At 41.2% G+C, this 14,290-nt stretch overlaps 4 protein-coding genes across 17 annotated transcripts in view; 2 read left to right on the forward strand and 2 right to left on the reverse strand.

Annotated features, from left to right (window-relative positions):
• LOC108968727 (mucin-5AC) overlaps positions 1 to 6,970 on the forward strand; it is a 39,110-nt gene extending 32,140 nt beyond the window's left edge. For 5 of the 13 annotated variants that reach the window (XM_018932911.1, XM_018932913.1, XM_018932915.1 and 2 more), the window contains 7 exons: positions 1,619 to 4,240; positions 4,297 to 4,460; positions 4,532 to 4,654; positions 4,721 to 5,404; positions 5,501 to 5,703; positions 5,761 to 5,902; positions 6,223 to 6,444. In XM_018932911.1, the coding sequence (XP_018788456.1) occupies positions 1,619 to 4,240; positions 4,297 to 4,460; positions 4,532 to 4,654; positions 4,721 to 5,404; positions 5,501 to 5,703; positions 5,761 to 5,902; positions 6,223 to 6,444 (4,160 nt within the window). Of the gene's footprint in view, positions 1 to 1,618; positions 4,241 to 4,296; positions 4,461 to 4,531; positions 4,655 to 4,720; positions 5,405 to 5,500; positions 5,704 to 5,760; positions 5,903 to 6,222 lie in introns of all 13 variants that reach the window. The other 8 variants (XM_018932922.1, XM_018932923.1, XM_018932917.1 and 5 more) reach the window with 8 other exon arrangements.
• Positions 6,971 to 7,236: 266 nt separating this feature from the next.
• LOC108968729 (methionine--tRNA ligase, cytoplasmic) lies at positions 7,237 to 11,131 on the reverse strand. Its single transcript, XM_018932925.1, has 9 exons — positions 11,029 to 11,131; positions 10,765 to 10,886; positions 10,064 to 10,695; positions 9,794 to 9,997; positions 9,634 to 9,738; positions 8,939 to 9,572; positions 8,360 to 8,877; positions 7,883 to 8,300; positions 7,237 to 7,818 (listed from the first exon to the last, which is right to left on the reverse strand). Exons 1-9 carry the CDS (start codon positions 11,129 to 11,131, stop codon positions 7,669 to 7,671), a joined length of 2,886 nt encoding a protein of 961 aa, XP_018788470.1. The 3' UTR covers positions 7,237 to 7,668.
• A 586-nt stretch (positions 11,132 to 11,717) lies between these two features.
• Positions 11,718 to 12,985, forward strand: LOC108968716 (coiled-coil domain-containing protein 130 homolog). Its single transcript, XM_018932899.1, has 2 exons — positions 11,718 to 12,361; positions 12,424 to 12,985. Exons 1-2 carry the CDS (start codon positions 11,789 to 11,791, stop codon positions 12,907 to 12,909), a joined length of 1,059 nt encoding a protein of 352 aa, XP_018788444.1. The 5' UTR covers positions 11,718 to 11,788; the 3' UTR covers positions 12,910 to 12,985.
• LOC108968717 (microtubule-associated protein RP/EB family member 1) lies at positions 12,906 to 14,146 on the reverse strand. Of its 2 annotated transcripts, none has more exons than XM_018932900.1 (4): positions 13,863 to 14,146; positions 13,361 to 13,800; positions 13,229 to 13,290; positions 12,906 to 13,155 (listed from the first exon to the last, which is right to left on the reverse strand). In XM_018932900.1, exons 1-4 carry the CDS (start codon positions 14,005 to 14,007, stop codon positions 13,032 to 13,034), a joined length of 771 nt encoding a protein of 256 aa, XP_018788445.1. In that variant the 5' UTR covers positions 14,008 to 14,146; the 3' UTR covers positions 12,906 to 13,031. The 2 variants fall into 2 exon arrangements, with proteins under 2 accessions (XP_018788445.1, XP_018788446.1); XM_018932901.1 differs by having other exon boundaries at positions 13,047 to 13,138.
• Between the last annotated feature and the right edge of the window lie 144 nt (positions 14,147 to 14,290).

Below are 14,290 nucleotides of genomic sequence, written 5' to 3' on the forward strand. Positions count from 1 at the left end.
GGCAATGCCGCTCTGCCACTCAGCCACAGTGCCACAAATGGCTCTTGTCAGCTCGTTCGACGCTCAGCTCGAGTGCACGCCAGATTATCTCTACGCCATCTGGGCTGCCACTCCGTCGTAATGTGATAGTCGCACTGCACACTATTGAATTAAAGAATCGAAGCCGCTGAGAAGGCGAGGGGCAGGGTAAATTGAAGTGCTAATAAAAATCGTACACACGCGTGAAGCTATGTGCGCGGAGCCATGCAGCTTTGTATATGTGTATGTGGACGTTCAACGCAAAATGAAGTCTAAGAACGAGCGCATTAAGAGAATGGGCGGAATGGCAATGGCAATAAAAATTCACTTGATAGTGATATTGTACACGTACGAAAATGTGGGCTCTTGTGGCAGGTGAAAAGATTTCGCTATGAAGAAAGTGTGGAACGATCGTGTGCAGAACATATTCACTTTTTCAACTTTCACTTCGCGGCTGCAGTTCTAACGTTTATCGAATTGCTCTGCTTTTTGATATTTTTCCGCTAGAGACATTATTCCATCAGTGTAAACCCTCTCAGGTTTCTCGGCGAAGAACTGCGACAAGTAATTTTCATAGGCTTCGCTTGATGCTAACTTTCCTCCATTAAAGGAAGTTCTGCATTGACCGAAAAAAATGGTAGTCCAACGGTGCAAGGTCAGGGCTATATGGTGAAGACATCAAAATTTCCCAGTCGAGCTCCCCTAGTATTTGCCGAGTCATCAAAGATATGTGTGTGGTCTAGCGTTGTCATGATGAACGACGCAGCCCTTTCTGTTGATCAGTTCTGACCGTTTTTTTTTTGGGATTGCGAGCGCCCATCTCATCAGTTGTTGACAGTAAAATGTAGAGTCAATCGTTCGGCCAAGCTGGAGTAGCTCATAGTGGATGATTACTTTCCAATCCCACCAAACACTCAGTCTAATCTTTCGAGGCGTCAATCCTGGCTTTGCGACCATTTGTTGAGCTTCACCACGCTTGACCCTGATATTTTTCGCACAATAATGCCGAATTTAATCCATTTTTCGTCTCCTATTACCATTCGCTTCAGAAATGGTTCGATTTCGTTTCGTTTCAGCAAAGAATCGTAGACATTAATTCGGTCTATTGAATTTTTCACAGACAATCCATTTACTTTCCTAAATGATTCAAAACCGTTTAATGATGAATGCGAAGTTCCTTGGCGATGTCGTGGCTGTTTATGTGACGGTCCTGGTGCATTTTTTCCGTAATTTCATCGACTTTTTCAACAATAGGTCGACCGGAGCGACGTGGTCAGTTCGAAGCCATTTTTAAGTCTACACATACACACACACATTTTAATGGGATAATTAAGCGGTTCAACAGTCTCAGACCGGTACTAGTTCCTTCAAATATTCTAACTTTTATTATCGTGGCCCAAAATATACTTACTTTGTGACTTTGTTGTTCTAAAATTGCAAAATAACTTAATACTTGTGTGAGTATATCAGGGAGTTTCGTAAGAGATGCACTTTCTTACCTCCATTACGAAGAAGTTGTAACGAGGAATACACCATTTAAAGATTTTGCTTCGCCTCTTACCACTCAGTGACTAAACTACATTTTTTTGCTTTCTTTTAGAATGTCGGAAAGACGTGTACGCAGGTCCATCCATTTCACAAATATCTCCAAAATCCAGTAGTAATGTGTTGTCTGGGGCCCCTCTGCTTTTACACACCTCCCCGAAATTAGTGCTCGAGAGTACGATTGCCGATACAAATAATATTGCTGAGGGGTTATTAACGACGAACGGCGACATTGAACGTGATGACAATGAAACTCGCCAGCACATACGCATGGAACGTTCTGTACAACCAATATTGAACGAAAACTATCCGAAATCTGGACCGAATGATGTGCATTTTCCCAGCGATACGGAGAAAGAAGCTGGCGCTGGCCATTACTTCCAATACAACATTAAGCCGACAAGTACACTCAATGATGGCAGCTCAGAGGCGCCGGAGCGTACACAAAGGGCTCGCGTTGCTAAAACACTGAAGCCTTCTTTTAGTGGCATTGCGTCTACGCCTTTGCCAGCCATCACTCCAGTATCGGAGTCTTTTTTAGCGAAAGGGGGCCTGCGACCGCTTACGTCGGGGTCCCCGATCAACCCGAGCCGCAGTACTGCTATCTCGACAGCGGCCACTGCCACGGCCTTGCCGCATAATCCACGGCAAAACCCGAATCCGGATATACAGGATATAATAACTGGTATTGTGAAGCTTCTGAATGGCAATGTTAACGTTCATGCTAATACACAAGGACTTCGGCGACCATCTGCTAGTCGTATTAATAATCGTGGGCCACCACGTATATCTGATGTGCAGACTTTACCGATAGATTATGATACACAAAAGAAACCATTGGGCTCATCTATTCGTCCGCCGCCATATACAGGACCATTCGATCGTCCGGAGCGGCCATTTATTACAGGTGTACCGATTCCAGAGCAAATCGTCCCATTGAGGCCGGGATTTATTAGTCAACGTCCGCCATGGCATCGACAGAAACCACGACCTCCAATTACTACTGCTATTGGAGGCAGACGTCCGATACCGCAATATAAACCAATGCCGAATTCACAGTTATCGCCTCCTGCCGCTGAGGAGTCTACTGCCCCTGTCAAAGACACACCTGAGATGACATCACCCCAGCACTCAGGAGAAATGGAAATTTCCGTCCCTCCGGACTATAACGATGCAAACGGTGATGTGCCTAAACCAACTGACGCCACTTATGATTCAGAATTCTCCAATGAGGACACAAACTCCCAATATATTGAGGTATCTGACCAGGACTCCAATGAAACAGCTGATCAAGCTCCTATGGCGGTTGACAAAGACGAATTGGAAGAGGAAGATACAGCGCCAATGCAAGCATCTCCACCGCCTGCAAAGAAAGATGAGCAAAACAGTAAGAAGAAACCCAGTAAACATAAGGGCGCCGAAAAGAAGAAGCACGCTCAAGAAGATTATACAGCAATAATAGAAACCAGCTCCGCTGCACACACTGAGATGCAAATGTCTTCAACATATGCACCAATGCCAATGGAGATTAGTGAAGGTGCCACTATCGACCCATCTACAGAAGAGGTTATTTTCATGACACCTAGTAAGACACAAACACTGGAGATCAGCTCCCAACTGGATGATACAAGTTCATCTATTGAGATAATAACTCAAAGCTCCATTATCACGACAGCATTCCCAAATACAACTAAGAGCCCGGTTGTGCTGAGCCCATCAAGCAGTACTGAACTGTTGGCGACTATTCCACCAGCTTCAACTAATACCACACCCAAACCAATTTCCACCACTACTACTGCCAGACTATCAACTACCACATCTTCTATTGCCACTACCTTCACCCCGCCCGTGACCACCTCTGCTAACACCCTCCCCATGCCAGTGCCCCAACCTCCATCTGACTTCCAACCACGACCAGGTTTAGTTCTTGATGATCCAGAATTCAAACCAGGTGGACGACCGCGGCCACCCAGACCAATTCAATCACGTCCGGTTGATGTTCAACAACAACCATCATACAATATTCAACCTACACGGCAGCACTTGCCTCCAGGCTATGGGGAAATATTTGACGTAACTCTATCGGCCATACAAGGTCCTGGGTCCGCAGGCGGTTCGCAACAGACGATTAATATTAAACCATACGGCACTTACGGCAACAGTGGGGGACAACAAGGCGATATAATACTATCTGCCGCAGGTGATGATGGTTTTGTTTCAATCGATGGTAAGCGCACTTACATCAATCTCTTTGGTGATCCAACAGATCCTCCTGCAGGAGTACCCACTACCCCGGCGACGGCAGTACCACAACTACCTGGCAGTGGTGTCACTGTAGGAAATGGTGTTGACAGTGGTAATGGTATCGATAGTAGTGGAAATGGTGGAACCGGTACAGGTAATGCAGTTACTCAGAACAACTTACCCAGTCTGGGATCAGGATATGGTATACCAGAAACAGAAGTTGTAGACCTAGAGCCCACCAAACCCAATAACGTAAAACCACAATCGTCTACTACTAATTCTGGTCCAACGAGACCTCACTATCGTTCGCGACCAACTCAACCACCTGTGCGCATCGACACTTGTATTGTGGGCGATGATTCGACCTGCGATCAAGCACAACATGAACGTTGCAAGACCGAGAATGGTGTATCTAGCTGTCATTGTAGACCCGGTAAGTAATAAAATAAAATATGTTGAGGACTCGCTCTATAATTATTTCTTATGTAGGATATTCGCGTCGCAAGCATCGAGAACCCTGCAGAAAGGTTATATCTTTTTATCTGGGCATGCGGGTGGATCGTATTTACGAGCATCGTATTGTGTGGGACAATAAACTTTTGGATAAACATAGCGAACCCTATGGACAATTGAGCTACGAGTCGATGAGAGCAGTAATATACAAGACAAACCCAAATGGACCCTCAAAACATGCAAAGCATAATATTTGATCTTTTGCTTTCAGATCGATTCGGCAATGTCGATGACGCCCTATTCGGATGAGTTCATGGATGCACGAGTTAACAATATTTACCGTGGTGATCCAAACCTGGGTGGCAGCGGTGTTTTTGTGAACATGACCATCAAAGTAAGTACTAATCAATTGACATTGTCAGGGTTCTAGATCTACCAGTAATTTAAAAATGTTCATTAGCTTGACGAAAGTGTGGAAACGTTGCGGCCAAATCTGCGTGCGGACGTTCAAAAGCATTTGTTGGGCGTACTCCACCGACGCAATAATAATATTGGTAACTCTGTTCTATACGTGTCTTCGCCGGAGGGCTCCATAACTGCCTTACACGACCTGGACGAATGTCAGTCTCGCGAGTTAAATGATTGTCATGCAAGTGCGTCATGTTCGAATTCATGGGGAAGTTTTCGTTGTGCTTGCGAAATAGGGCTCCGTGATCCGTGGGCCGATCAACCACAGCGCGCTGGTCGCGACTGTCAATCTTGTCCGGACTCATACTGTAACAATCGTGGAACTTGCAGTTACAATGAGGAAGGAAACCAAGTTTGTGCTTGCGATTCGAGCCATTATGGCGGGCAATGTGAGATCGATGGGGAAGTTTTGGGTGTGGCCATTGGAGCTTCCTTGGCAGCCGTTGTTATTATTGTGTTGACTTTGGTTTGTTTAATAATGTGGTCCCGTCGTTGGCAACGTGAACAGAAGAACGCGATTGGTTCGCCAGTATTTGGCTACATGAATACAGCGCCAATGAAGTCCGCTGGTCTGCCGGGACAACCGGGTTATCAAGTGACATTGGAGGATCGCATGCGCTGGGCACAGATCGCTGATGTAATGGCACAAACAAACCATTACGGGGTAAGTCCGATTGTGAGTATATCGAAGAGAAATACAGAGACTCTATTATAGCATGTGTTGTATGATTATTCGAAACTTATTTGTATAAACCCGCTCTATACTTTTCAGGCTGAACCTGTCGGACCCACACGCCCGTCGTCGGCAATGTTCGCTTATCCGAATCTGCAATCTATGGGTATGGGCACCATGGCAGGCATGTCAATGCAGGGCACCATGCAAATGCATCAGGCAGGCAATATGGCACCGCCAGTTCCTTTGCCACGGTATGAGTGTGTATACCCCTCAGACAATTCCACAAATACGAATAAAAAGTTGTTCCACATCAAATCTATCTGTCTTCCTGTTATAACTTTTGTCTTTTTTTCCAGAAGACTGGGGCTGAGTGCACGATCGAATGGCATGCGAACCTTGGAGAATTCCAGCTCAAGTGAGGAAGAGGATCGAGCTGATTTGCTCGGCCGTAATTTTCAAGTACCGCGACCAAAGAGTAGAAGTAATGGAAGCATAGCGGTAAGTTCTTCGAAGAAGTAAAAACAATTTAAAATAGTGGTAGTTCTTCGGTAAATTTTGAAAGTCCCAACTGATAGAGTCATAAATTTGTCAACATAAGGAACGAAGTTGAAAAAGTGTCGCCTTCGGAATCTGTGTCGGCATGCCCATTTCTATCATCGAATTGGCTTTAAGTGGATTCGTTCCGCTGATTTAATGTGCTATATCCATCAACCCATCAAGCCGATCTTTTTGAATCCTATTTTATTCACATAATGCCGCAATTAACAGTAATTCACATTTGACCACAAAATTCTCTTATTCTTCGGTACTTTTCACAGAATCAGTCGGGCATCTACTATGACGTAGATTACGAGCCAACTGGCAATGGCATCGGCAACACGAGTGTGGATCACTTGTACGGTTCGCAAAATCAGTCATCCACCCACTCACACACGCATTCACACTCACACAGTGGCAACAATCACATACCGGGACCACAAGGCATACCAATGAGCACCTACACATCCGGACGAGCCCCAAGCAGTTACTACATGAAATAATTCCGTTATCTACTACTACTAGTATGTATGTATAATGTTAGTATGTATGAATATGCCTGCTTGCAGTAATGCAATCGAAGGTCGACGCGGAAGCATTAGTTGAACTTCGGATTTTCAAAATCGAGGGTCACTTCAATTCTTGTAATATGCCTTAAGAGCTAGTCGTTAAGGGAATATGTAGCTGTAAATAAGAATTAATGAAATAAAACGATACTATTAATTTATTGTATTTAAAATCATACCTAGTAAGTCAAAGTAACTGTTATTTAAGCCCCTTTTAGCTAAGCTAAGTCTATTTATCACTCTCGTACTAACTTCGTCTAACTTCGGCTCAAGCACGCTTGTGTCTATGTTTAAGTATCGCAACGCAGTGTCTTGAAGAATGCAATATTTTTTAATAACTTTCGAATGTGTTTATAAAATACCAGCACAATTGTTAGAAATATAAGTAAATGTAAAAACTCAGTGTACATACGTATATATTTTAAACAAATGTAATAAATTTAATAGAGACCAAAAATATGCGACAACTTTCATTTCAACATACATATATTATGTAAGTATGTTTATAGATACTGACCACCTGCCGATCATCGACAAGGCCGTAGAGAGAAAACCGAGGCCCGGCATGATAGTAATTAATATTGTTGGGCGCTCCCTTGCTACTCACTTACCTGACTTGAGAGGTAGTGAGATAAATTAGTTTAGTTCTTTTAAAGTTGTATTAATTTCAAATCAGCTGAGTCGCTTTGTAACCAGAATTAGGGGTATAAATAAAAAAAAAAACAACAATTTCATTTAATGCAATGTCTTACTAAATTTATTGAATTCATTTCTATGAACAAAGAAGTAATAAAATACTCTATGCGAGCAATCAAGCCATGTAAATTATAAATATTATTCTCGTTTATGGTTAAAGGGGGGTGTGTAAAATATTTAATTAAATCAAATACTTCATGTAACCAACACACTAAAATAAATTAATTAGTTAATTAAATTAATAATATCCAGAGAAAGCAACCATTTGAGTTGAACAAGCCTTCAGATAAAAGCGTAATTGAAATGAAGCTACAGTCAAGTAATGCTTAAAAGTAAAATTTGGAGATAAGCAATTGAGTGTAACACTTGTCCGGGATGTATGTTATACATTTCTTTACGTATGTAAAAACAGAAAATGCTTGATTGCATGATGATGCAGGATTATCTCGTTACACTTGGCAACATCTATTTTTTCTTTTTGTTTTTACCCTGAGCAGCAGGTTGGGGTGCGCCGCTGAGTGTGGCAAGATCCTTTTTCAGTTGCAGCAGTTTCTCCACTTCCGGTTTCCACACGCTGACATCACCGCTTGCTTTCAATTGGCGTACCTTTTCGCCCTGTATGTTCCAGAAGAGTGTTCTAATTACCATAAACTACTTAAATGAATAGCGGTTTCCTCACCTGTTGTGTAATACGTTGTTCAAGGTCCTTGACTTTTTCGTCGCTGGCCTCTGGCGTCGAAACAGCTTGAGCGGCAGTCAGTTGCTTTTTGAGATCCAATAAGATATTTACTTCGGGTTGCCAAACAGCTTTGTCTTTCGTTGACGCCTTTAGCTGACGTACTTTTTCGCCTTGCAAACACACGGCTTCCTCCAACTGAGCCACTGAAAGTGTGCTGCTGGGAAGTGCCGAAGGCTTGGCAGTCGCCGAATTTGTATTGGTTGTTGCCGATGATGGCTGGCTGTCGTTGGTTTGATCCTGTACACCGCCAAACTTCTTTTTCAACTCTTCAATAAAGTTCTGCTCCAATTTGGTGAATAAGGGTGCTGGTTTTCCAATGTTATGACCAGTGGGCAGAAGAATGTTGATAAATGGTTTTCTGCAAAAGTTTAGTTCAAGATTGAAATAAAATTTAAACAATATTTCTTGAGTACTTACTCTGGATTTAGTAGGGTGGGTTTAGCGTTTAACTGAGAGAAAAGTGTACGCGCAATTGTTGGCATGTATGGTAACATAAGATTGGCCAGAAGCGCAGCGATGTTGGCGCAAATACCAATGATGGTGGCTGCGCGCGCCTTCTGCTCAGTAGAGCCTTTTAGTAGCACCCATGGTTGCTGAGATTGCATGTAACCATTGCCGTGACGAGAGATCGAAAGCAAATGCCGTATGCCGTCTCGCAATTTTGCCTTTTCAAGTGAGTGGATATAACCTCGTACTTCGCGGTTGATGAGTGCCAACAGTATGAGCTCATTCTTTGTTAGTGTCATAGTCGGCACGACGCAGTTGAAGTTCTTTTCGCAGAAGACTAAGGCACGGTTCACGAAATTACCCAAATTGTTTAACAAATCGGAGTTATTACGCGCAGCCAAGTCATTCCAACTGAAGTTGGAGTCTTGACCTTCCGGCCGTGCAGAGGCAAGATAGAAACGCCATATATCAGCAGAAATACCAGTTTGCTAATTAAAACCCAAAATTTTTTATACATCACAAGGTAAATACAACATTTTTGACTCTTACCTGAGCGTCGTTGCCAAACACACCAATACCACGGCTTTTACTGAATTTACCATCTTCGTAGTTCAAATACTCTGTCGCCATAATATTAGTTACCATAGTGTGCCCCTTGTTGGTCGCCAATAGTGAAGATGGGAACACAACAGAGTGGAAGGGAACGTTGTCCTTGGCCATGAAATGGAAAAGCTCTACTTTCACATCCTTCGATGGTATCCACCACTGTTTGTATTCGCTGGTGTAATGTTTCGTCATGGAAATATAACCGTATGGAGCATCGAACCACACATAGAAAACTTTCTTTTCGAAACCAGCAAGTGGCACGGGTATACCCCATTTAAGATCACGTGTAATACATCGCGGTTTGAGACCTTCCCGTAGCCAAGAACGAGTAATTACGCGGGCATTATTGGTCCAGCCCATTTCGGAGCCCTCCAACCACACACGTAGTTGTGGTTCAATTTTTGGCAAGTCGAGGAAGAGTTGGTCCGAGGACCGTATTACTGGTGCGCTGTTACAAATTTTGCAACGTGGCCGAATTAGTTCGGTGGCATTAACTAGCTTGCCACACTTATCGCATTGATCTCCACGTGCGTCTTCATATCCACAGCCAGGATGAGGACATGTGCCTTCTACGAATCTACAACATAAGAAAATTTCAAATAGTTTTCAAGAGTTTCACCAGCAAATTAAATACATACCGATCGGCCAGAAATCTATCACATTTCACACAATGTAGCTGGTCAACGCTCTCGGTGAATATATAGCCGTTCTTGTAAACGTCCTGAAATGCTTCTTGCACAATTCTGAAACATTCACATTTTATCCACACGCTTTGTTTTTAAATATTAATAGTCTTACTCAGTTTGATGCTGCGACGACGTGCGACCAAAGAAATCAAAACCAATGCCAAACCAGCGATAAATTGAATTATGCAGATCAAAGTATTTGTCACATATTTGCTTTGGGGTGAGGTTCTCAGCTAATGCCTTGTTTTCTGTTGCCGTGCCGTACTCGTCTGTACCACAGATATATAGAGTATTGTTACCAACGGCGCGGGAATATCTACAAAGAACAACCACAAACACATGCCTTATTTATTTGCTTAAACGCAAATGCTGTGCCACAAACCGAGCAAAAATATCTGCAGACAACACACAGCCTATGATGTTTCCCAAATGTGGCACATTATTCACGTAAGGTAAGGCGGATGTTATTAAAACGTTACGTTCTCCTGCCTTTGGCAAAACGGTTCGAGGTTCAACGCGTTGTGGCGAAGACACTTGCACAAAACTGTTTTGAGCGTTCGCCAACTCGTCTTCCGTGACAGTGTCTGCCAAATTTCCAGTTGTATCGGCTAGTAAATTCTCCGACTCAGATGCTGTATGCACGCGGACGGGAACATGATTCAGACCACCATATCGGTTGGAATTTTGCAAAGATGTGAAACTTAAGTCAGCTAATGGAGTTCCTGCTAGCACCGATTGAACTTCAGGTAGTGCAGTGATTTTTCGATACCATGCTTTAAGATGCTGTATATTCTGAGCACCTTTCATTGTGCCGTCGGGTGCCAATAAGGACCATACAGCGATATCTGCTGTACTTACTTTATCTCCCGTTAAAAAGGCTGAGTCTGCCAAACGATCATCTAATTTTCTGACTAGTAAATTTAGAACAGGTAATGCGTCAGGATTGGCACGGTGGCCGACGGACAAATGTTGGGACAGGGCGGGTGCCAATTTTACCGTTGACCATTCCAGCCACTGTAATATAAAATAGTACATTTTTAACGAAAGCATTAAAATTTGCATTACTTTCTAATTTATACTAACCTCATCACGAAGGGCACCTTCATCCGGAAATAGATATCTTGCAACCGCATCCGTCGAAAACAATTTCAAACCACTTTCTAGCTCCAATATTGGTAAGACTAAAAAATCTTTGCTGGCAGGGTCTGGAAATAACAGTTACTTATTGCATCAGATTGCATTACAATCGCGTTATTCAAATGCATGGAAATTTACTAATATGTGACGAATCATTCTTACGTGCCATTTAAAGAATATAATTTTTGATTGTCAACCACTCGCACTTACCATTTAACGTGACTTTAATGACTTCCACTGGTTTATTGGCGAACTTCGCCAACAATTGTAATTTTAATCCAAACGGATTTCCTTCGTTGGTATAAATTTTCATATTTGGTATTTTATCCCCACTAATTTCTAATATCTAAAATCGCACAAACACGCGACAGTTATTCGATGACAGATACCAATTGAATTGGATTCAATCAGTTGCCACGACTTTTAAGAGGTAAATATTGCAGTGTTGCATTGCTTGGTAGCAGTTCGAGTGTAAACTGAAGAAGCTCATTTCGATGTTAAACCATTATAGGGAATACAACTTTCAATATTTCTCATTTCACACGATAAAAAAAACTTTTTTCATGATCAGTTAAGTCAACACAACGTTTAACAATAGAATCATGGCATATACCGAATCGTACGCTGATGAAATGGATATTGAAAGAAATAAATTCATTAAATTCTGTAACCAAACAAATAATCAGGTAGGAGTGTGATATTTTGAATTCTGTAACATTTTCTATAATGTTACTTTGAAGCTTAAAGTTACTAAGAACTTTAATACTGAAATAATAAATGTAGTCCTTTCTCTACATCACGTTGACGACATATGTCCCACAGTGGCTAAACAGCTGATCGGTATCATTGTGACTTCTATTTACTTTGACATTTAATATTCATTTCCATACGGTATTGATAAACAAGTATAGTTACTTGATAAAATATTTTTGTAAAATATACTTAAACTTATTTAAGTAAACAAAGTAAAATGGGTGAGCGTAAAGGGCAAAATAAATACTATCCCCCTGATTATGATCCGAAGAAGGGTGGACTTAATAAATTTCGTGGTACGCATGCACTACGTGAGCGGGCCCGAAAAATTCACTTGGGCATAATCATTATACGTTTTGAAATGCCCTACAATATCTGGTGTGATGGATGTAAAAATCATATAGGAATGGGTGTTCGTTATAATGCGGAAAAGACGAAAGTAGGCATGTACTATTCAACACCTATTTACAAGTTTCGAATGAAGTGTCACCTATGCGACAATCATTTTGAAATACAAACCGATCCTGCAAATTTGGATTATGTTATTCTATCCGGAGCACGCCGACAAGAGAACCGCTGGGATCCGTTACAAAATGAGCAGGTTGTACCCGAGACTAAAGAAGTACAGAAACGACTATTCGATGATGCGATGTACAAGTTGGAACATCAAGCTAAAGATATCAAAGCTGGGGAGGATGCAAAACCGGTGCTGGAACGTTTAGTTGAACGTAATCGAAGTGTTTGGGATGACAGTTACGAAGCGAACTGTCGTTTAAGAGCAGAGTTTAGGGTGAGTGCTTTAGTCATGTATATAAAATTAGTTTAAATGTATTAATTATAAATCACTTATAGTCTAAAAAGAAGGAACTGAAGGCACAAAAAGAACTTGATGATCAATTACTTGCGAGAAACAGCCTTGATATAGCGCTTTTACCAGAAACTGACCAAGATAAGCAAATGGCTGAGTTGATGATGCTTCAAAGCAAATCAGCCCAAGAAAGAGAAGCAGAAAAAAGACTGGATATATTAATGAAACCTGCCCTACCAGGCGCTACCAAAACCACGTTCGGTGGACTGAAAAGGCAGAAAATACTTAATACGCATCTACAATTTGGAGATTTGGGTATTAAAAAGAAAACCGAACCATGCACTCTTGCAGAAAAAACTGTTACCACAAGAGAAGAAAATTACACCCAAAATGAAGATTATACGCCATTGAAGGACAAAGGGCAAACCGAGAAATTAAAAGAAGAGGAGGCCAAAGTAATAAATTTGCCAAACAGTTTGGCTCTAGTCTGTGATTATAATAGTAGTAGTGAAAATGATAGTAGCAATTAAATAAATTACATACAAAGTTTAATTATCGAATTAACATTCGAATACAACCAATAACACAATAAAAATACAATACTTAAAAAAAGAAATGTTTTATAAAATAAGCACATTTATATTATGACATATTACAACTCTGCTGTTTCGGAGCCAGATTCATTATTTCCATTCCCTGGGGTTTCACCATCGTTGGCATATAATATAGCCAATGCACGCTCCCGCAACTCATCGTGATCTGTAAATTCCTTCAAACTGTTAAAAAAATATATATATTGGATAAGTTTTGAAAAGTTTATAGAAATTATGCACTTTGGTTTTAACTTACACATTTTCCACATCGAGTAGCTTTTTATAATAAAAATTTCTCTCATTTAATATTGCCGCGGTCTACGATCATAGAGAAAAGAGGCAATTACAAGATTAGAGCGAGGAAAGGTGTCAATCAATATGCACAAACCTGCTCAGCCAGTTTATCCCGAGTCTCTTGCAAATATTTCAAGCTTCTTGGTGAACCACTTTCGTCCGCGTTAAGCTGCGTTGAATTCGCTGTTGGTGGCGTCATTTCCGAACCTACTCGGTTTAGTACTTTTTTCGTCGTTTTTGTCTTGAGATTAATTTGCGGCTTCTGTGTATTTGGAAGCTTCATATTTTCTTTACCGGCTGCATGCACGTCATAAAACTTCTTGAACCATTGCAGAAATTCAAAGTTATCCTGAAATCGTCCTTTTATCAACCGTTCGATGGGCACGGACTTTTCATAGTTTATACGTGTGAACGCCATTTGAAAGAGTTTTAAATTGTGCAAAAATTCATGTTCTAGTTTTGCATTGACTTTTATTTTTTTCATACCGACCGAATTTGGGAAGAGCATTTCCATCATTTGGCAATAGGCAACACCTAGTCAGATTTTCTATTTGTAATTATACTTGGACAGACACTTGTACAAATATCACCAGTACCTGAGCAGAGATCCTCAATTTTGGTATATTCACCTTGGACGGTTGTATTAATCCAGCGCAACATTTCGTGGCGCGATAACTTCTCTGAAGAGGCATGCGTTAGAGCAACGGGAATCTTTGCATCCGGCATGGCTTGTGTACTCATTTTTATAATTTATAAATAATAAAATCCTCACTTTTTGTTATATTACTAATAAAGTTAATAACTAAGCTGAAATTCCAATTTTGCTTTTAATAACGGATCAACCAGTATTTTACACCTCTTTTGGCGCTCAAAGCATCTATAAAAACAAACAAAATAAAGTAGCTGGTAAAGAAACTGTGACATCCAATAAGCAACCCACCCTGTAGGAAAAAAAAGATATTTCATTGAAAACCAAATCATAGATTCTCCTTTTCATACTACGATAAAACCAACGATAAATTTA

Source organism: Bactrocera latifrons, unplaced genomic scaffold (genome assembly GCF_001853355.1).
Source record: "Bactrocera latifrons isolate USDA-ARS-PBARC rearing strain unplaced genomic scaffold, ASM185335v1 scaffold_227, whole genome shotgun sequence".
NCBI classification, from domain to species: Eukaryota; Metazoa; Arthropoda; class Insecta; order Diptera; family Tephritidae; genus Bactrocera; species Bactrocera latifrons.